Genomic DNA, 23298 nt, shown 5'->3' with positions numbered 1-23298 from the left:
CATATAGTTTTGCTGCGATTTCAAAAGTAGCCTGTCTTTGGTCTAAAGCCGAATGTCTGTTGAGAACACCTCTTATTGCTCTGCCCGCTTTACTTAATCTTGAAATGATTATATAATATATGCAGTGTACATTGAAATGAATGAGTGGAAGTATGTGTAACCGCGTCCTGGATGTGAGCACTGACTCCGATTATGATTAGTAGAAAATTGGTTGGTAAACAGAGGTGTGCGTGTCCTATTAATGGTAGCCACAAGACGATTTTTGGCCTTTGCAATAAAAAAGGAAACGATGCTATTCATGGAGTCCTTGTGACGAATGCGTGTGCCAAGCTATGCTCCATGCTGTATAGGTTAGATGGCCTTTTAGCCCATTCTTGACTTACTTATCGTTGTTGTTCTTAATTAAATTTTGCCAGAAGTGAGTAAACAAACCAAACTGCTGTCGAAAGGCATGTCGAATTGAGAAGGCTTTTCTGGCATACCCTTTTACAATGATGGTCTTCCTAGACTAACTTTTGTACTTGCTAGTAATAATAAAGCTACTAAAAAATTAATTCACCTTAGTCGTTATTGGTATTAGTATCGTCTAACTGTTAAATTAAAGCCTCATGCGATTTAACTTAGCTGAAAATGGCCGTTGACTCCGACTAGGAATGAACATCCCTAAGACTGTATTTGAGATACGCACCCGTAGTATCGTAGATAGATACTGTATTATCATGCGCTATTGTTTCATTATTCTTGATAGTGACACAGTTATAATCGCCGTTGTTGCTGGTGCTCTAGGGGTGTTAGCTACGTTGTAGCAATTAAGCCCAGCATCGTTATCTACCCTAACCGACCCAAAATAAAAATAGCGGGTAGCCAGGTTTAGCCAGGTGGCAACAAGTATGACGTGTTGCCGATTCTCCACGAACTCGAAACCGCTAACATCCGGCGAGTCTCCATCAAATACAAGCCATTCCGCTTCAAAGTTCTCTCCTCCAATGAATGTCTCCTAGTATTTTATTAAAGCTATTCATTCGAACCTTCTCTCTTACTTATTTACATCCAGACACTCTGCCACCGTGTCAATGGCTGGTTGTCGCCGTTGTAATCGCTTTCGAACCGAAGAAAATTGTCTGTCGGCCTCTGCTGGCTTTTGAATCCTTACGGTTTGTTCTGTTGTTACTGCTTTCCTGTGATTGCATTGCCTAAGTTTGAATTGCCGATATCGCTGTTACTGTTGCTATGGCACATACACATAAGTCTACCTAGTGGTTCTCTGTTGGTCTTGGTTCGTCTGTCTACTCGACCTACCAGACCTGTCTCTGTCGGTTAATGGTGCCTGGCTTGGTAACTGACTCATGTTTACCCGTTTGCTAACAACGACCATAGCTACGTTCTGCAATGGAACTAGCAGTGATAATGAGCGCAAGCGACTCTGGCGGCAGCAACAGCGTCACCAGCGGCGAGACTGTGCGGACCGTTGTTGTCGTCGTGGCCGTCAGCTACGCTAATGTTAAACCTACGGTGGTAAAATAAGGCGACCGGCGGCGGTTTTATTACTGATGATGATTGGGGCAATGGTAGCTACTACCACTGCTACTGCGGCTGGCGCCGCGGCGGCGCCGCCGCCGCGGCGGCGACGACGGCGGCCCGGTAATGGTGGCGCTGCGATCGCTCGGGCCCTTTCCCGCGGCGGGCTCACAGTCGAGTCAGTCTTCAGTCAGTCGGTCGTGTTTACGCTGGCCACGCTGGTACTACTCACGCCTTTCTCGCACGGCACGCAAAACTCATGCGCACACACTCTCAAACTCTTACACAAACTACGACAACGACGTCGACGACGACGACGACGACAACTACTACTACTACTACTACTACTACTAGTTCTCAGCTACTTACTACCTGGCCAGTTGTATACATGCACAGAAAAAGAAGTCGGGTCGCTGGCCGGCAGCGGCAGTTCAAGCTGAAGCTATACAGCTAAGGAGCCAGTCTATGTAAAGAAACGAGCACCCATTGGCGGCTTTCGTTGTCTTTCCGTTTTCCTGCCTGCGTCGCTAACCCGGCCAACCATCGAGTAGATAACCAAGAAACGCAAGCGACGCCGATTACGCTGTAGTAGCTACGAGGAATAGAAGGCAGGAGGTGTTCGAGCGGATCAACGAACAAATTGTGCCTAGTCCCATGTTGCCCCGCTGTCCGTGCGTACGTTAAAAGGCGACAGCGGTAACGGTAACAACAGCCGATGAACGAAAAGCCGAGCGAGCGTCGACGAAGGCAGCTGCAGCGGCGACTGCAGCGACGCTGGGATTTTCAAGTAGTTGTTGTAGTACTTCTGCTTCTACCAGGCGATCGAGAGGTGACTGAGTGAGCGAGCGAGCGAGCGAGCGAGCGAGTGATGCTACGCAGGCTATGTAACAAAACAAAAGTTATACGAGATGTGCCCACGTAGCCCGAAGAGGTAACTGCCACTGAAGTGAGTTGAGAGAAGCAGTCTGAGGACCTTTTAGGACGACCACGCTCAGTGATACGATATCGTGCCTGTGCCTCGCATACACATCCAGATACAGACACGCACACATTGATAGAATAGAGGTCGAGGTATACACATATCTTTGTTACGAGTCCACGATCGTGGCGGGAGCAGCGAGTGGTGCTTATGCCGCTATTCGATCCCTTCGATAGTTTCTATTAACGTGAAGTTGATAGACGAACACATACCCAACAAAGTTGACTGGCCCATGTGTGAAACAGCAGCGACAAGAACAACAGCAACAGTGTTTGAGAATATGTCGTAACCGGGAAAGGCGCTCTTGCGCTAAGTAAGACCGGTCTTATTCGACATTTATTGCCTTCTTCGCCGACTGTTTCACTGCTCAGTCCCATCTGCTCGAAGCAACAAACGGCACCAGTTAATTATCATGTTCAGTTAATTGTTTTACTTTAACTTTTTCGGTGTTTAGATCGCCATTGCTTTATTGGTGACAATGTGATTCCAGCCATGGTAGTGATTGGGTGCGGATGTGAGGGTTACGCGAGTCTCGTCCTTAGTCACTTTTAGTGTGGGTAGCTGATGCAAGTTGCGAAATGGGCGGTTAAGTCTCAATCGGTTGGCGACTGTTCGGGGGTGGTGTCGTGCCGATACGACAGCGTAGCGTAGGCTACTCACGATAGAGGAGTCTGGGATAGGAAGGAAGAGGAGTATTTCGAGGTCGAGCTGAGTAGCGTCGCGTACAACAGCAACAAGTTATTATCGAAGTGCAACAGGTTAAGCAAACAAATGAAGGATCGTGTCGTGTGCGATTCGGAGTAGTGACCAAATGAGTCCACCTCTGCGGGATACATTAGGCTATTTTAACGATCATTATACGACGATCAAATTCATATCTTCGCCAATATTAATGCTACCGTTATGCAAGATTGTACTGGGCTGGCTATGCCTTTCCTTTTCAGTAGCCATTCGCTTGTCACTGGCTTACCACATCATGTCCTTTATTAATCCGTTCTACTGCTGCCGCCGCCATTGATGATTTTTGTGATAATGGCAATGGTAGCGACAAGATACATTGCGGCCGTCGCATAGTGTATCGTGTCACTGGTACAGAAGCCACTGCTGTTCTTGGCGCGTGCTGCTCACTGCCTTTGACACTGCTGTGGTCTTTGGCCGTTTCTTGTTCGCTCGTTCTATGCAGCACGACGACGACGACGACGATAAGGCCACGCACGCAGCAGCAGCAGCAGCTGCAGCCAACAATGGGCAGCGATGAGCATTAGTATGTGCTGCCGTGAACTCGGCGGAGGCGAAAACCAAGAACTATCGTTATCGCTACCGCCATCCCCGCAACGCTAGCGGCAGACGGGCAGGCAAAAGCTACGGCCGCTCTACTTGCCTTGGCTGGCTGGCTGGCTGGCTGGCTGGCTGGCCGACCGACTCCCTGGCTCTCTGATTAGTCGAAAGCGAAGCTTTTTTTGGTGGTCTTTAGTGCTACCACTAGTATACGTATAATCTGTATTTACGTGGTAGCTCTACCAACGCTATGATCGTTCTAGTGTTACTTCATTCAGTTAAAGTTTAGCTTAGCTTGATCGGACGGTCCGCTAGTCTATGCTGTTGCTGGTTTCGCCCATTTATAATACGATATCGATTAGCTGTGTATAATAGCAATGACAGCAAGATATAGAACAGCGAGCGAAACACAAATAACAAAAAGAAGAAGAAGCTACAGACCGATGCTGCTGTTTCATTTCAGTGTGAAAACTATTCGAATCCTACGTACGGTAAGTGACGTTGTTAAGCATTACTCAAGACGACTGATGGGCCTTTTTGTATCGAAACGTAATGTTCCTATATGCGCCTAGCCTATTCCACGCGTCCCTAAGGACTTCGTCGCCAGACGCGGCCGGTGCTGTAATTTTAAACTGAAATACTGTAGTTATCGATGCTGCTGACATTGATGTCGCTGCCGCCTCGAACACCAAGAACCTCCGGCGGTAATAGTGGGGCTTTTCTTTGAGGGGCTTAACCTTCAGCGGGTTAACTAAGTGATGGACTGCCGACTCGCGTCTGAGAAGCACGATCACCGTTGCCAGTGTTCCATTGCCTGAACCGTCAGCTCGAGCCACCATCGACAACTCGCGCATGCTGGCGAGCTCTTATTTCAGTGCGGCTGCTGACTGGGATCGTGTCCACGAACGTTAGCCGTAACCACGCTACATGCGTACACACACAGAAACACAATTGCAGCAAACGAGTTTGCGGCCGAGGCCGTTGTCTGCGTGTGGGAACAGTGAGCAGCGCCACCAGATACGCGCGTCCGCTCCACCCATATGGCTTCCAACCTCCTACAGGGCTTAACTCGTAATGGGCCGGGTCGCTAGCAGGCGCCTATAGGCAGGGTGAACGAACAGCCACAACACGCGGGCGTCCCTAGCAAACCACGGTTCAGGCGAGGTGTCGACTGTCAAGACGCCAGGGATTCGGGTAGCGTTCTTAACCGATATCTGCAGCAGCAGTAGACACTATCAGATACTATGGGCCTAGCACACCACACGACGTAAGCCGTGGTTAACGGCCAAACGCTACCTGCTCTAATTGCTTATAGTATAGCTGGCGTTGCGGCACGCGTGTTCTGTACGAATATATCCCGTTCGCGTCGGGCAGACAAAGGGCGTACAAACATAGAAAAATAGACACAGCCACAGACAGACCAATGGGTAAAGGTGAGTGACTTAATTTCATATTGTTCACTTTGCAATGTCGCTATATTTCAGCATAGCGAGTAGTGCACTCGACAACTGTTAGAAGCAGCTCGACGTCACCATCAATTATTTGCGCTCAATGGTCTTTGGTGGCTGACGCAACTATATCGGCCACCCGAGATCGACTTGGCACCATTAAATCATCATTCAAGTGGCCGCAGTTGACATTGTGCGACAAAGTAATACCTATAGCTGATTGGCTGGCGGGCTGGCTGGCCATCTTTTAAAAGTAATTAGTGTGATTGTGACAAGGCTGAGCGGTGCTGGTAAACGCCTCTATCTAATGAACTTCCTGCTCTATCGGCCTGCGTACCGCACGCAGTATGCACGCAGTTTGCACGCATTTCCTTTCATCTAGACGTCTCAAATATTCGTTAGGGTCCACGCGGGTATCTCCTGAAAGATTAATACCAATAGAATCATAGATTCTGTTACTGCTGCAACGATCACTGGAACAAACGAGGATTGCACTACTGTTAATGGGCAGGACCAACAGTTGAGCCAACGACGTTCACTCACGCTTTCTACTATTCCGGTGTATGCGTGTTGCGCGTCAAAGATTTGAAAATCATTATCAGTCACAGTGATCCGAAGGAGAAGAACGGCGAATAGAGGGTCATCAGTCGATGTGTTTGGCAATGTCCTGCTATCAACGGTTAAATTAGAATTGTTACTCAATTCAAAAGAGTGAGATCGATTAAAATTCGACCTGAGTTGCTATGCCATTAGTAATCGTTCAGTGTGGACATTGCGGAAGTGGCTGGAGAAAAATGTTCTAGATGAAAGTCCAACGACTGAACTCTGCAAGGTGGGCTGAGCGCGTGCAAGAAGCGACATACGAAAAACCCGCTCAGTATAAAAAGAAAAGCCATGCACTCCACTGATGCTGGCTGAATGAATTGAGTAACACAGTTCGGGAAAATATCGCGGGAAATGGGAGCTGGTTAACTGAAAGGTGTCATCAAGGGGGCGATGTCCAATAACAGCGCACAAGTTCATCATCCGAGTCGAGATACACTACAGAGGAGTGAGATAATGTGACTAAATATTTCCCTTGTCTTCTTCTAGCAACTTTGACAATCGTGTTCATATAATTGCGTAGTGATATGATCACAAACCGAAGCGCCAACTGGATCTCAGTGGCCACACTTGTTGAGTATCGTCAGCGAAACAAGGATCAGCTGCAGGTTCAAGACGTTTGTCTGCATCGATCATCACTTCTGCTGGTGTCATTTGTCTTCATACCGTCTTTGCCATTACCATTTTCTTCATTTAGCCCATATGAAACAGACAGAAACCGGCAGTGTGACCAATCAACACGCACAAACAATAGGCGTTCGCGTTTTGTGGATGGCATCGTCATCGACAACCCGATTCTAACAACTATCGGACATTTATCCCTGGGCTACTCTCTTCGACGTATACCGATCCGGCGCAATCATACTGTAAGCACTAGTGCCCGGCATGTCCAACCCAGCTCCGGAGCGCCCGGAGTCCACCATCAACGTTGTGGACGACGACGACAGGCCGGAGACCTCTTCAGCCAGTAACGGAACCGGAGCTAATTATCTAGGCGCATTTCATACCGCTGCTGCAATGAGTCCACCAATCGCACCGGCTCTCCAGCATAAATTGGGCTGGCCGCTTACGTTCCCCGGGCCATACGGAAATGCACCGGCCAGTCTCAAGCCAACCAATGACATTGCAAACCGTTTTCAACTGCTCAATCGAGCCTTTCCTCCGAACTTGGTCGACAATCAACAAGCTCTGTTTCGAGCGATGGCCCACGCGCAAGGCCAGATAGGATATGGGTCCGTTCCTTTCGTGCAACACACTGAGCCGTTAGCAAAAGCTTTCGACGTACCCTTTAGGGCACCTGTTTTCGACGCCACTGCCGCTGCCGTCGGACGCCAGTTCGTCGACAGTCTTGGTCAGGCGAGACCTTTGGTGGTTGATCGAACAGTACCTGTATCTTCAATCGAACCTGCCACCTTGAACCAGAGCTCACAACCACAGGCAACTGCCGCCGAAAAGGATCAAGGTTCTAGTGTAGGCTCCACGCGTAAACCGAACTGCGCGCGCTGCCGAAACCATGATGTAAAGGTGGCAGTAAGGGGACACAAGCGTCATTGTCCCTACAGAGATTGCGAGTGTGACAAGTGTATATTGATTAAGGAACGACAGGTGATTATGAAAAAGCAAGTAGCATTGCGGCGCCAGCAAGAGCAGGACGAGCAAATGGGTTATACTGTGGTACGCACCTTGCCTACAGTTGGCGCCAGCGTATCGGACTCGCCGCCGGCACCTCTAACGCCGACAACGCCCACTGCCGCCTCAACTCCTACGTCAGGTCCTTCGCCATCGCCTGCGGTACCAACATCAAGTCCTGTTGAGGTAGCCTCCGTCGGCGACGTACTTTTAGGCGGGTCGTCCGCTTGTCCAGCACCAAGTAATCTCGGCCTCTCTAACTCAAGCTTCGTTGGACCTCTTCAAAATCTTCAAAGCGTCCGTGATATACCCTCTGCGCCCAGCTCGTATCTAGCATTTTCTGGAGACTTACGACCTATGACTATTCCAGAATTGATTCGGCGCTCCGAAATTTCTGAGCGGGTAAGTCCGTCCTCTCCGTCGATGGCTGATAAGATCCCTGACACCAACTTGAGGCGATCTAGCCTATCGGAAGATGCTGATGCTTCACGAAGTCCACGTTCGAGAAATTCCAGTCCCCCAAGTGGGGGTCCGCCTGGAATTCTACCTATGGCTGGGTTAAGCGAGTTGCGCGACGGGGCTCATCATGGGCCTTCTAACGTGACATATCGGCTACCTCCGGTGGCGAGCACCTCTAATCAACGAGCGATCAACGTGGCAGACAATATTCTCACGCGTATGACAGACATGCCGCTAGCAGGCGCTGCCGTAGCTATGACAGGTTCTCCTGTGCAAAGCCAAGATCCACGACGACCTTATCTGTCTGGATCACCACCAAACAGCCGTCCTTCGTCGCACAATGACAGTCGAAGGAACTCGTTCGAGGGAGTTGGCGACAGGGCGAACGTCAACGCGCTTTCGGGTCAGCCCAAGATACCAGTCCAAGAAGACCTTCAACGAGGAAACCCTTTGTGCGTCTCACAGCTAGCTGATACTTCTATTCAGCAACAGGGAGTAAGCGGACATATACCTAAAGATTTCCTTCGTGCGCCAGTAACAACTCATGAGGGTACTTCACACCCGCGTGAACCCCATATTACACGTGACTCTAACCAATCGGATCTGCCCCCCATAAAGCGGCGTCGTCTGCAGGCAAGTCCCACGTCGGCCTTCTCTACACTCGGTAAGTTCATGTTTTACTACGGGATGGATAAAGTGGATTAAGAATTATTCAGGCCAGTGTGAAGGAATTCCTAACTGTACTAGACGTCGTTGAAATCTAGGCATTGGCTGTGGGTAGCGTACAAATATGGTGACTATTAAAAACTATGCCCACAAATTAGATTCTCTTGCATCACGACGTGGTTATTTTACATTCTTTTTGCGACGTCCAGTTTTAGCGGATCGAAGGGTCTAGTTCCGCTCGTTTATTCGCCTTATTCATCACTTGCTGTTGGCTATGACAAAATGCAGCTAGCAAGCGTTTGTTTCATTTCAAGTCACATTAGAATTACAGATAGACAGTTATTTAGTACTGATTACAATATATAGGAATATTTGTGCGAATTTTTTAATTATCGAGTGGAGGGCTCAGAAAAGAAGCATACCTTTGGGAGCCTCCTACCTTATCCCCCGCCGTTGTGGCCAGTAAATAATAATGTTGGCTGAGTGCGTTCGCTAGTAGCTATAGGTAGACAGAGGAAGACACAGATCATTTATCATACGTCCCGCCTGAGAGTTCATGCTCTGGTTAGCCAAATACACTCTCTGTGCGGTGTTGCGGGGGGGGGGGGGGGATGTTTGTTTTCCCGCTTGAGCAGTCTGTAGAGTGGCAGCTCGCTCCCCTTTTCACCTGCACTGCAGACAATCGTCCAGCTCCAACGAAACATCAGGCCGCCGAACCGCTCACCGTCTGCCGAACCATAGAAGGCCCCGGCAACAGTCAATAGAGAAATGCTAGTTCGCTGCTTGTCTTGCTTGCCACACCGCCGGTTGTCCCGCTGGGTTGGTGGGGTAGTAGAGAAGAGTGAGGTAAGGGGCGCGACGGCAGGAACTAGGACACGGCCGTTAAGAAGGAGGTGGGAGGGTGCGAGGTTTAGATGATGGGACCTCATGAAAGAACATGTCTGAGGACCTCCTCAAGGAGAGGAGGTGGGGAGGCCAACACTGCCATACCAACGAGATGCGGCAGCAGCAATAACATGGGAAGGGTGTAGGAAACAAGGGAGGGAGGGAAGGCGTCAGGACTACGCAACGCAATTGCTTCCCAGTTGTGTGCCGCGTCCAGCTCCCATCCGGCCGCTATTGGCATGGCACCGAAGTCACCCAGACCACCGTGACCACCCCGGCCTCAAACGCAAACCCAGACTCACCCTTATGATGACGACGACGAAGACCACCGCGATCACAACCGATGCCTGACCGCTAAATCCTCTGCCTTGATATTCCTCCTTGTGTGTCATCTACGTCGTTTCGAGCGCCTGCGCTCCTTGTTACCTTCCGTCCCAGTTCATTCGCACCCTTTTTGATTCCCTACCACTAGAATATAATATGTAGACTGACGCCAACGTTAGCCAGTATAGTTACCTAGCAAGAGACGCCAAACTAGATTCATCGACCGGTAGTGGCAGCTATAGCTAAACTAGGGCAGAGAGAGGAAATTGGGTGTTAGGGAATTGGAGGTGGGCCTGGGTGGCGGACGGGGATAGGGCGATAGTTGTACTGGGAAGCTTGTGCGATAGTCTGTAGGGATAGCCCCCAGGCTGCCTGTGCAGTAGAACATACAACATCAGATGAAGAGTCGGGGCTGTGGAGTAGAGGAAACGTACAGCTTGGGTGCGCTGGCCCGGCATGAGCGGTTGAGGGCGAAGAACGTTGAGAAGGGTGGGGAGTTGCGACAGACAACTGTGGATGGCTGAGTGCTGGCCTGGCAGAATGCTAGTCGGATGGCTTCAGACAGGCTCAAGCTACTATTTGGCCAGCTCCTCTTTGAAGCTGGGTAGCTTCATCGGACGATAGCTGATGGTGGTGGTGGTAGTTTGGCAATCTACCGTTTTGGTGGCGGCGGCGGTAACCAGTAGGGCAGAGGGCGTTCGGGTGAGGGCACGTGGTTGTTGCACACTTATTGCCAACGTGGCGACAGCGGCAGCAGCAGCGGCGGCTGCAACGGCAGCAGCCGCGACGCCTATGAGTTCTTTAGCGCCTGCCGCTGCGGGACTGTGAGACATCCAGCCAAAGTTTATAGCCGTGCGCTGGCTGAGCCTAGGACAGGCGCCGCATCGCGCCTGCTTGCGGGCGCCGCTCCAAGACCGCCCTCTCCCCTCCCCATCTATCTAGCTAAAGCAATCCTACCTTCGTTGGCGAATCTGAAGGCGGGCTTCTACTCGGGCCCATCGTGAGGCCAGAGAGGTCGCAGGTCGGCGTACGTTCTGGGTATTGCGGTGCCTGCCCACATTCAAGTAGACTGCACAAGAAAGGCCTTTACGATAGTTAACTGTATGTTTGTTAGTTTCGTTAAGTTGCGAAGCGGGTATGTGTATGAGTGTCGAAAATGGGGGCCGAGTCTGTGTGTCCCTAAGTTCGCATGCGGGCTTAGTGAGCAACACACGGCAAATAAAGGACGTGGTCATGATGCACGAGGTATGTATGAAAATATGCTAGCTCTTCTCGAAAGGAAGGTTAGTAAAAACATTAGTCATTGCACTAAACCCAGCCCACATGTATTGCGATAGATGTATATTTTACATGGCTGGAGTTTGCGCAAACGGCAAAATAGCGAGGCCGCATTGAGACCGTGGTTTCATGGTCGAAACGCTGGTATAGTTACGCTAATATTAGGATACCTATGCGAGCAAGACCTGCCAACCGCGTATAAGGTTGAAGCTTGTACGACAGTTGATTATGTCCGTCAAATTATTCGACTTAACCAGTAGTAAAATGAGATAATCCGTCAGTACTACCTATCGCAGTATGCAGAAGCGCATATCTTCCCGTTCCGTTATGGCGGCTAATATACTGTTTCGCTCGTAGCCGTAAAAGTAACAGGTAACAACTGAGAACCATATTGCCGGCACAGCGGACATTTTGTGTGAGTCTGTCCTCTCTAAGTGAAACGCCGATTATTGTCGTAGAGTAGTGGCTCCCCGTCGGCTTGTCTTTTTCTTGTTTTCGTTGTAACAATGTCTTGTTTTAGACAAAATGATACAGTTGGTGATTGTTATTATGATTACTAGAAAGACCATTTCAGCTGCACTGCAAGAGTTCTGTTCACTCATATCTGGCCACCGGCAAAAAACGAAATGTCCGCGTGATCTACACCAGCTAACCAATAGAAAACAGCTATTATAGTTACGAGTCCTATACCAAAGTTACCAACGGCGTGGGTAGTAAAGAAACGGTATTTATCTTAATAAGAATCACATAGCGTATACAGTCGTCAGTAGCTCTATCTTTACCGAAAAATGTGACTAGTAAAAATTACCGGGTCGAATTTGTGTGGTGTTTATTAACTTAACGGGATGCAAAAAAATAAAAAGATAGAATATATTGGAAAGAATTTCGAGGGTCAGTGACATTATGAGATATAGAACGCTTACGCGCTATGCTGATGTAGCAATAACGAAAGGAGCCAATCGCGTTGAAAGGCTAGCCTTTGGGGCTCAACTCCGAACAAATATAATACTTGTCTCTGAATAATGTGCATGTGAATGTGAAGGTATAGGTGTGTGCGTCAGAAGCAATCGAGGGTTTACTAATGTCTGCTTTGACATCTCTTTATATACAATGAATACGCAAAGCCTTATTTGCAGCTGGTGTCTGGTCCGTGTGATTGACACACGGGTCATTGCGGAACTCCCTCTCATGAGCCAATCCTGTACCTATTTTGTGACATAGGGCCGCTCTAGTTCCACTCGCAAATAACGGTCCTGGCTGGTTTCTTCACTCCGTTGCTTCTATTGCAGTTGCCAATGCAGAGAAGAAACGAGAGAACCATTTAAACGTGAACGGCGGCCCCTGTATCGCTTCTATATGTTTATCATATTAAACTATTCCATATCAAAAGTAACATAGCAAATTATAGCTCTCGAACTTTTTACAGACGTTGTTCCCTTACTTGCATGCGAAATATGCACCGTTATTACCTTCTGCCATTTGGATAATAACTTCATTGTTCCGTCGCTGTAGAAGTCCGAAGTACGGAAGTTTAGGAGCCAATTTTGAAATGTTAGTATCTGAACTATTCTCCTATGAAGAGGCCGTTTAAATTTTTAAAAAATAGTAATATGTGGGGACGACCTTTGGTGTGAATAGAACATATGACAGAGGTTCCGAGTGTCATTACTATATTTTTGCCGTCGTGATTCTTGCGGTACGAAGTCGAGCGTTGTCCTGCACTAAAAGCTCTACTTCGTTGACTAACATTAGTTGAGTTCGTACGCTTTGAAATGCGCGGGTGTTAGTATTCAGGTCTGATGCTCTGGCTTCCGCCTTCGCAAGAGATCTTCTACGAGATTCAAATAAATTAAAAATTTTCTTGCCGGGTTTTTGACAGAATGATTTTTCTAGTAGTAGAATCTTCACCACATACAGTTCCATGCAGCGAACTGTCTCAGCGAAAAAAATACCTCAAGGTAAAGATAGCTCATAAACCGCTGAGTTCGCTAAAAGCCCGAGCGGCCTTTAGGTGAATAAGTGACTTCACAGTTTTAGGAGGAACACAGTGTACAAGTGGATTTTGAGTCGAATCATCGAAAAAATTGTGTTACCGTCGAATATAACATTAATGGTTGTCGCATCTCATCTGCATTATCTATATAATACTGACATTACGAGTGTCAGGCTTCGTTAAACTTCATATGTGTTCAAGATCTTAATGCATGATCTATGGCAGGCGTCTCTTCACACCTCGCTTAGTGTCGTTTCCACTTTTCAAAGATACTGGATCGTTCCGTGAACGACGTCCTCCCCAATCAACTTGGCCTTTTGGTGGATTTGTTATTTATTTTCAGTTTAGCTAAACAACGACGACGACGATGCACAAGCGTCTCAGCGCTTAGTTTTTGAGTCTCTCTGTTTGCCTTGCCTTGCCATGCCATGCCATGCGAGGATAACATGCAATGCTGAGCGGAGCAGGCGACAGGCCCAACCACAGCGCAAACTGTGGCCTCGACGTGGTCAGCGCTGAATGCTACTGAACAGATGGTGGCGGGCCCGTAGCAGATGCTTATGGAGGACTGGGAGGGCACTTAATTATTGCAAAACAGGATACACTTTACGAGAGCATCAGCCACCCCACCGCCATCTGCATTGCTTCACCCCATAGTTCGTAAACCCTCGCACCCGGCCCACGGGCCACTCCAGCGGTCCATTGCCTCTACAGTTCGGCTTCTCGTCAACCGATACAGGTCCATCAGCCTGTGGGGATTGGAAATCCGCCACGACTATCAGCGACTCCCTGGGGGCTTAAGTTGAGCCGGAGCGGCGGCTGCTGCTGCTGCTGCTGTTACGACTTGAACGGGAGGGTGGATAAAAGGGACTGCTAGGCCGCCTCTCTAAAGCTTTCCACTACAACTGAGACGCTGCTGAGCGCGCTGTACACGTTATGTCTGGGCTCATACTGCTACCATCGGCACAGCTCCTCGGTTGGATCGACGCCACTCGATGGCATTGAACTAAAGGAGAGAGCGGAAACAGCGAAAAGCCGATTGTTAAGCGGAGGAAAATGGGAGTTGCATTTTAGGCGGTAGCAATGGGGTTGATTAAGGGGTACGATGAATAGGTTCTAAGGAATGACCGGCGGTTGCCATTACGTCAGCTAGTCGTAGTAGGAGTTTCGTAGGAGAACCAAATAAGCAGAAGAAGGTCGCCAGCAGCAGTGCTGCTTGTGGATAATAGGGTGGATTAAACTGAGACGATGCTAGCGTTACAAGCAGGTCGAACCCCCCTGTAGAGTGCGAAATAGCTAAAACTTGTACATTTTACACACATACGTCTTAAATTTGACTGCAAAACCTCTCCTCTAATGGGAAACCTAATTTGAGCGCTTTTAAAAATTCGAGCTGTTGATTTGCATAATTGGTTTGTCTTCCATATTTGCGGAAATACAACTACGAAGGCTTTAAGAGAGATTTTTTGTAATTATGAACGCCGTGTCAACCGCTAGATTTGACAACATTGATGATCTATTGTTATTGTACACATTCTATCTTCAGCTGATAACTTTTTTAACAATTTTATTATCGCCACAGAGGTATTTTGTAGGGCAACGCTGATGTAAAAAATCTAGCAAAAGCTAGGGTGCCTTGGGGCAGCTATCGTGATCGAGTGATTCATTTGAGATTTAGCTTCGTTCCAACGTACGCGTTGAATACATAATCAACTCGCGTTGACGATGAAGTGAAGAAACACAGAAAATTAGACACTTACAAATAATTATTATGTAGTTCTACAGTGTCAGCATTTCCCACATTGACACAATCGCATCTACTAATTGTTGTTCAGGGCTATTTTTTTCATTCACTCGAGAGATTTTTCTTTCTACGCGGTACCCGTTTGCCAGCCCAGTAGCGCTAAAATATAAGCCGGTCGATTGTGTTACACGTTCGGACTGTCTGATCGGCTCACGGTACTTAGCGCGGGTAGCTGCCATAAGTCTTTGGCCAGCTTAAATGCTAGAAGGGTTCGCAACGTTGTGTCCTGCCCGGGTCTGCCAGCTTTGCTACCTTTTTGCTTGACGTATGACATTTGAGAAAAAGGTTGAAGAAGGGATGAATGTGGGGCCAGCAGGCCAACTGCAGCAACCGATATGGTTGATGAACTTACTGCTTGCATTCTCTGCGAGCCGTTTACTATTCAGAAGACGGAGCAGATTATTGATCTGCGAGGCAAAAAGTCACTGATTTATATCGAATCTGGTTGCCGTTAACGCCAGTACTGACCGCTGCTTACGCTGAATTTATTTGTATTTGATCAAACCATCCTGTCATTTGAACCGAGCATTTGCATTGGTACTCTATCTGCGGCTTTCTGTTTTGTTTTTTTTTTGCTAACTTTTCCTCAAAGCTATATACGGTCGATTAATAATCTTCTCCAATCGGCCTCACATCCGATCTATTCAATAGTTGATTGTAAGCTCAATAGACGCTATAAAAAGGCACGCACTCTTCACATGGTACACGAGAAGACTGTATGATATACTGATTAGCCATCCAGAATGCGTCGTATACGTGTTTGACTTTGTGGTCTGGTACACGAGTTTCTTTTTAAATTAGTTCGGGCATTGTCCTCTTCTCTAATCGTGATAATTACTTTTTCCATCACTATTACTCTTTGTATTATTGGATTCTTTTAAAAAGCGGACCTTGTAGTGGATGACATCTGCTTACAAGATGTGTCCGTATTTATTGATGCTACTGCTGCCGCTGCCGCTGTAATTGAGGTAGTGTTATTTGACAGAGATGGACGAACGAGCCAATCGTCAGTTACACGGAGCTTCTGATCCTTGTCGTCAAATGCGTACACGTAACGCGTTGCTTCGCGACACGCAAGCTGAATGTAATGGTAGTAAGAAGAAAATAATTGAAAAGGCTCATAGGGCGAATTTGAGAACCGCTGAAAACCATGCTGGGCTTGAAGAGAATGAACTAGAAGAAAAATTAAGCCAGACGATATCTCATTTCAGATTCGGCTATATTTGATCGGCTGGGCTGGACGAACGCCACATGGTGTCCTTCGTGTTGTCGTAATGGCGCCGCTCTGGCAAATTGTGCCCTTACAAGCACCACTTGCTTCCTCGATATCGCGAACATCAAACAGTAAACTCGACGCTATTTTTTTTCTGTGCTAAACGAATGCCTTATGTCACGTCCCGCACGAGAATATATATATATATATATATATGTATACTCGTATATCCGTATTACTATTTCTGAAGCAACTATTGCTTATTTACGTGTGGTGGTATCTTCTTTCTTGCTGCGCCAATAGTCGCACGGTGCGCTAGTGGTGTTCGGCGGAAGAACTTTAACTAAGAACCTGTGTCGGCAGCGGCGAGAGAGTATAGAGGCCACGCCTTGTAGTATTGTTGTGATGATGATTCTTTTGGTGGTCGCAGGAGTCGGCATGGCTTCGCTGCAGGAGGCCTACTGATAACCTGACTGCACCGGATACCGACGGCGTCTGCAACGATGCTACCACTAACGCCTCCGCTGTCGCCACCGTGGCCGCTGTTCAATCACAAACTGCATCAAAGAGCATTTGACTTTTTCGAAGTACTGCTACTGCTGATGCTATCGTTGCTGTTCGACTTCGTCTGCCACTAACGGCACTAGCAGCGAGTCAGTGGCTAGCCAGCTATTTGTCTACCCCATCCACCAGGTCACTAGCCCGCAGCCAGTCAATTAGTCAGTCGAAACCGATGGTGAATGAGCCAGCATGGCGTTCAGCCGACCGTGAGTCGTAGCTGTAACGGCGGCTGCAGCTGCCCAGAACAGTATAAGGGACTGTCACATAGTATTTGTTAGTTGCTTTCATAGCCGATGCCGCTTCCGCTGCTACGGAGTGCTGAGGGCCTCGAACAATGGTGGTGACGACGGCGGCGGCGGCGGCGCCAGCAAGCAAGCAAACGAAGAGAAACGTACAAAACTCTACAAACAGCTTCGAAAGACAACAGTGACAGCGTTAAGGCCTTCTGCGATCATCGCAATCGCCTCATAGAAGAAACACCAAACGGACAAGAGATTTCTTCTATCGACCAGGGCAGACGTCGTTGTTCCTAGGACATGCAAGTGAGGCATGGGCTTCCGAGGGTTTTATGCGCTGCTGTCGGTCCTATTGATAGAAATGGCGCTCCGAATCTTCATCTTAATCTAGGTTAATCCACACAAGCTAGCTCTTGTATCCTTATCTTTTATAACTTTTGTAACGGGCGTCAAATGCCACTTCGCTATCACATCCCTGTCGCAGAACAAGCAGCCGCAGTGCAGTTGCCGAGTGAAAACATGTTAATTAGTACCCTAGTATACTTTTCTAGTAGATGTTAGACAGACACGACGAGAGGAATCGCGAATTAAAGGACGAAAAGCCGGTTTCTTTTGTATTTCTGCCACTTACTGATTCATATCCTATGAAGCACTTCTGACTTTTTCCTTTTGTGAGGGAGTTTAACCCTTGTGGTCTGAATATATTTCAACGGATGTTCATATCTATGGCTCTAGTTAACCACGTTTGGTAGCTTGAATCCAGAATCTTTACAATGCGATGTATGTATAGTAGATTTAATAGAATTTTATTTACTATCCCAATGCGAATTGCTGCCCAATGGTCACTTTTGTGCACCGAGTAGAAAAATCAATTAATCCATAATAGGTGTAGAAATCAATGGAGTAATAAAAAATTTAAATAGCGCTTTGACACCTGTAAACAAAGAAGTATTTTTAATCAATTTACCCGCCTCCTTTTTGCCAACCTTCTCATTTCTGTAAAATAATCGGTATCATCAAAGTACGACACTTGCACAAAACAACGTTTTGGCACACATTTGCCCCAACTCGCAATGTCTAAGTGTATATTATGTTTATCCATAAAATTCAATCGTTGCTATGCCAGTTATTTAAGTAAAAATATAATATATAGATAAAAATTTATGATTTTAAAGCGCTTCACTGAAAGGGATATGCTATCCTATCTAAATACACAGGCTGCAATGATGTACGTTCGACGCAAGAAGCACTCACGTATGTAACAATGAATGAAACAATTTACAGTGGCAACGTAAAGCGGTGGCACCTTCCCAAGTATAAAGAGTAATCTAGTATCGACGGACCCTTTTCCAGTTGGTAACGTAACTGACCTAGTGAGTATAAATCCTGTTTATTTGGACGGTCAAAATTACCAAAAACCAAGTAACGTCACTTTGTGTCCAGCTTCGATGCTACTGCAAGCCTAAGTACCGAGGTGTTTTGTCTCCATTTCAATATCCCAAACGATATATAGTCAGTATCTGTAAGCGAAGTCTTAGTTTTTCAACATGCGTTCAACTGGTGCTGCAAAAAATAACCGTAATATGGTCCTATTATGTTGTGTTTACAACAGTTCTATGGGACAACTCGAGCCATTATTGTTATTATTACTGTTATTGCACTTATAATGAAAATCAAATGTTCGACTTCACGAAATCTTACGAGGAAACGGGTTATATACGTTACGCAAATCTATTGCGTTAACGCAAACGTCTGCTTGAGTATACTAGCAATATATCAATCTGTCAATTTTTCACTTTGATGTTCCATAAACATTTTCAGCGTGCCGCCTCCAGTTATTTGGTCACGACGTCATTTGTGGCACCTCTTCCGTTAGTTACGTACATTAACTGTGTAATGTTATAAATCAGAACCACGAAGCCATGTAACACCTTTACACAAACAGAAAACAGCGGTCGGTACCGAATATATACTTATTTCCCTATACGGAACGTACTAGACAGTTAAACTACTTCATAAGCACGTAAATCAAGGATTTATTTTATTATTTAGCTATTTTTTTGGCAAGAACCAGCTGGCTAACTTTCGACTGGATTCCGGGTTCTTACTGTCTACTTTGAACACGTTCGATGAAGAAGGAGTTGAATATTCTATTCTATTTTTTTAGTTTTTTGGAAAACCTGACGTCTATTTGCTTGAACGCATTTTTTAGGCTCTACTATTTTTTTACTACTACTGAATTTTTGGCTTTTTTTTTTTGCTTTACATCTGCTTACCCAGGACCAACACCTCTGACATCTCTGCTCATATGACTACGTCGTATTTACTATTAATTGATCGTTTTACCCTATTTCTATATTATCGTTATGATTATTATTATTACTACAATGACTATGTACTACTTCGACGGCACGAAGGGCTTTCTCATGCCGGCTATGGAAGACAGACTGTCGTTTCTAATAATATCACATAATCTTCGTCGCTCGAACTATCGAAGTACACAATTTCTAACCAAAATATTGCAACTGCAACTATCTCGCCGGTACCGTCGTTGATCTTGCCTTCTGTTAGCGGCGCACTTCTTGCGTCAGCGATATCCTTTATCTCGCTGGTTCTGAGCATCGCCGTTGACTTCTTTTGGTTCTTCCACTAAAGCTGCGCGCACAACTCGCGCGTTTATGTCGTGCGTGTCTCTGCCTGAGTTCCTTTGTGAGCGTGGAGTGCCCCGTGATGTAATCGAAGCGCTTCACAGTCCTTGATTGTCGCTCATCGCTTTGGAGGAGGCATTGCCCTCTGCCCGTCAATCACTGACTAGTCGAGCGAGCGCCAACGCTCTCTGGGCCATCTCTCGTTCTTTTGAGTGAGACTTTGAAAGGCGCCTGCATTACCACAATCAACTCCAAACGCAGCCAGCAGCAGCGCTGTCATCATCATCGTCCCATAGACGGCAGTAGTGGTCGCAACTGCGACGCTACGCGACTTTACTCAGCGTGTCAGTAATGCTGGTTACGCTGTTGCTGTTGGCGATGACTGTAGCCGTCGTGGTAGTCGGTTCTATTGTGGCTGCAGCTGCTTCGTGCGTCAATCGGCCGCGAGCGAACTGGGGGAACTCAACTGAAAGGAGGGAATAGGGAGGGGAGCGTGGGGGAGGTTGGGGGCTGCAGCGGGAGCAAGAATCAACGAACGATTCGGATCGGTTGGTGGATGATTGCTAATTTGGTTCGCTCAGTTTGACGCTGACTTCGCTGCTGCTTGGCTCTACGGTTCGCTTCTACTGGCTCTCACAGCAGAACACGGCCTTCAGCCGTCAAGGCGCCAAGGCCCAGAAAGGGAGCGATGTCGGAGACGACGGCTACGGCCGACTAATGGCTAGCGTAGACACAACTAGCCAGTCAATCAAACGAATGGCTAGCCGGTCGTCAGTTAGATTTATAATAAATTGTACTATATACCACTATGATTACTATTTTGCTTGCGTATTCTTATTGTCCTTATCATATCATCGATGGTGGTGGTGGTGGTGGTGGTGGTGCTGCTGCTGCTGCTAGTGATGGCCGCTGTCATAATCATCATCATCCGCAGCAGCAGCAGCAACAGAAACAACATTTTCGTCATTGCCAGCAGAAGCAGCAGCGGTGACATGAGAGGACCCGATCGATCCTGGCCAGTACCGTGACGAAGCTGCTAGACGGTCGCGTCAACGCACCACGTAGAGATTATTATTACACTACGACTGTGATTGTAAAGTATTACAAATAATAGCTATTCGTACATGCGGCGTGACGACGGTGTGAAGATGGTCAGCAAGCAGAAAAAAATAAGTGAGCTAGCTAGAGTAACAGCAACACGGAACCAGTGCAGATCAGAGGCGCATGGCTGACTCGAGTATGGCAACCTGGCAAAGGGTTGCTGCCCAAACATAACGAAACCGATCAAATCAACTATTGCAACAACGACAACAAACGTTGGCGTCCACCACATCGGTAACAAACCGATGCTTAACGCGGGGGATAGCGAATGAAACGAGACCACGAAGGAATGCAATGCCCAAAAAAAATGGCTGCCAAGTTTGAAAAAACGCGCGCGCAAAACGCAAGGAGAGTAAAAAAACACAATGGGATGGAATTGAAATCATAAATGAAACGAATCTACACAAATAGCAGACACTGGAAGGGCGTCTTGTGGTAAGACAGGCAGTTGGTTGAGCTTTTGCAGAGAACGACAGCCGAGAATCCAAAAGAACCGAAGAGACGACGAAAACTAGGAAAAGCTACCATTTTCAGGGAACAGAAATTGACACTCGACGTGTTCTGAGCGGCGGCGGCAGCAGAAGCAGCAGCACCGCCTAATGCGACCCAGCTAATGCAGTGCAATATAATACTAAAGTCTTATTGTAACATGGAATAATATATGATTCTGATAACTAACCGATCTGCTACCGATGACTCATCAATATTATTATAACTAACCTTAACGCGCTAGTTTTTGGCGAGAACGGGTAAGAGAGCAAGCCTTAACAGCTAACTTGGAATACAGTTTCGAGGTGAGCGCAGTAGAGTTATAACAAAATAGATAAATTGCCACCGTCTTCATGGACAGGCATCGACGGTCAACGTTCTTTTTCATCTGTTACCGCTGCTGTTGTTATTCAATAATGTTTTTATATAGATAATGATACTTTAACAACAATAATGTTTGGGCGCGAACATGCACTGCCAATTGGTCGTGCCGGTGCTGCCGCCCGTGCGATCAGTAGCCATACGACGACGGCTGCAGAACAGTTTTTTTGTCCGCCTGCCATCATCGATTTCGGTGAAGTGCAGCGATGAGTCAGAGAGTAAGTGGGGTAAAGAGAGTGAGCGCAAGTACATCGGAACGGGCATCCTCAGTTACTGGAAGTGTCGAACGGATACCAACAAAGCTTGCGGTCTGTCAAGTATAGTGATGGCCGTCCACACAGATATTTGGCGTGTGTCACCGTCGCAGTAGCACGGTCGTAAGACTAGTCACATGGAGTATGCTTTTCTGGCTATAAAGGAAGAGTTGTCACGATGGTCAGTCACGAAATGTCACGAAGTAATTGACTCCTCCGTACCACCAACATTATCGGCGTTGTTGCGACCACCTCTTACAACATAACCGTATTCTAGCAGGCTGTTCTCATGACAGGCGCTTATCAGGACATAAGCCAACGGAGCGGTTCAAGAAAGCCACGGCAAACGTAACCATACTATAAGCCTGTGCTAAAAGTACTAAATGATATAGCCGGTTTTTTTTCGGTTCACCGCTCCGTTTTCAGCTTTTGCTGTGCCGTGCCACGCCACTTCTTGCCAAAAAATGCCTTCTTATTTGATTCGTATGCTTGCTATATGTCACGGTTTTAGTTAGTTTACTTGGCACAACGATCTCGCAAACACGAATGCGACGGCCGAAGAGGACGCCTCTAGGGAAGCGCTTACATACTCAACGGCCAGTATCTCGTCAGTAGTCTCATCTTGAGAGCGGCCATACCTGTGTCTGTCTATTTGTATAGGTTAGTTAAAGAAAATATTGTAACCGTGAAATGTTCGTTCTAACCACGTCTTCATAGAAGCCAGCTGCGGTATTGTTCAGTTATGTCATTGATACAAATCTGTGTCGTTTAATTTTATCCTGTCACACGCGTATCCACAAATATTCAAAAAAAAAAAAACATTAAGAGAAGCAGTACTCCGAATATGTCGATACAATAGAGCAACGATAAGCTGATGCCAGAGGGGCAAACTGAAAAACGCATCTTTGGGTATCTAAATTTTGTTGTCTGACATGATAGTGTTTTTTTTAAATGATTTTGCCTTTAGTGACTATGTATTTACCAGAGGTAAGCATAATTCTGCGTTACCTTGGCGAAGAAGCGTTTGGCATCGATCTTGCCTCGTAGCGTCAACAGGACGTCATACTACTGACACTGATTGTATCTGCTACGTCAACAATAATGTTAAACGAAGGCAAGTTTGTGCACTTCCTATTCTTGAGGTTTGTTGGAACGTTGTAATATTGAAATAATGAGTAAATGTATTGTCTCACATAGGCTTAATATCACCGTCTGTTCGAAATGCAATGTTCCTATTATAAACATCGTATTTCGAATAGCTGGTGGAATTACTCATTTTGTACCAGAACAAAAGAGCGACTGAGGTTACAACGGCAAATATCATTTAATACTATGATTGATAAATATTGCGAAATAAAAAAACGCCGATTTGACTCGGTGTCGTTCACGTTCATCCAGAAATACCCCTAAACCTGATTTTCTTATTACGGTATCCTTGACATACCTTGCACGCTCTGAACTTTGCGGTTTAGTGCATAAACGGTAGTTTATAAAGGCTAGCATCGGTTTGCTGCACTGTCGCAGATATTTCTGCGTGTGGCATGTCTATAT

The 23298-nt window shown here is 46.9% G+C and overlaps 1 protein-coding gene across 3 annotated transcripts in view; it reads left to right on the top strand.

Moving 5' to 3' along the window:
* Nucleotides 1-1720: 1720 nt before the first annotated feature.
* LOC111265598 (uncharacterized) overlaps nt 1721-23298 on the top strand; it is a 65435-nt gene continuing 43857 nt past the window's right edge. Inside the window, exons 1-2 of one of the 3 annotated variants that reach the window (XM_086970549.1) lie at nt 1721-2464; nt 5260-8578. In XM_086970549.1, coding sequence (XP_086826675.1) covers nt 6712-8578 — 1867 coding nt within the window. In that variant the 5' untranslated portion in view covers nt 1721-2464; nt 5260-6711. The other 2 variants (XM_086970551.1, XM_022842412.2) reach the window with 2 other exon arrangements.

Source organism: Varroa jacobsoni, unplaced genomic scaffold (genome assembly GCF_002532875.2).
Source record: "Varroa jacobsoni isolate VJ856 unplaced genomic scaffold, vjacob_1.0 scaffold_992, whole genome shotgun sequence".
Taxonomy (NCBI): Eukaryota; Metazoa; Arthropoda; class Arachnida; order Mesostigmata; family Varroidae; genus Varroa; species Varroa jacobsoni.
This window is presented reverse-complemented; position numbering and strand designations above follow the sequence as displayed.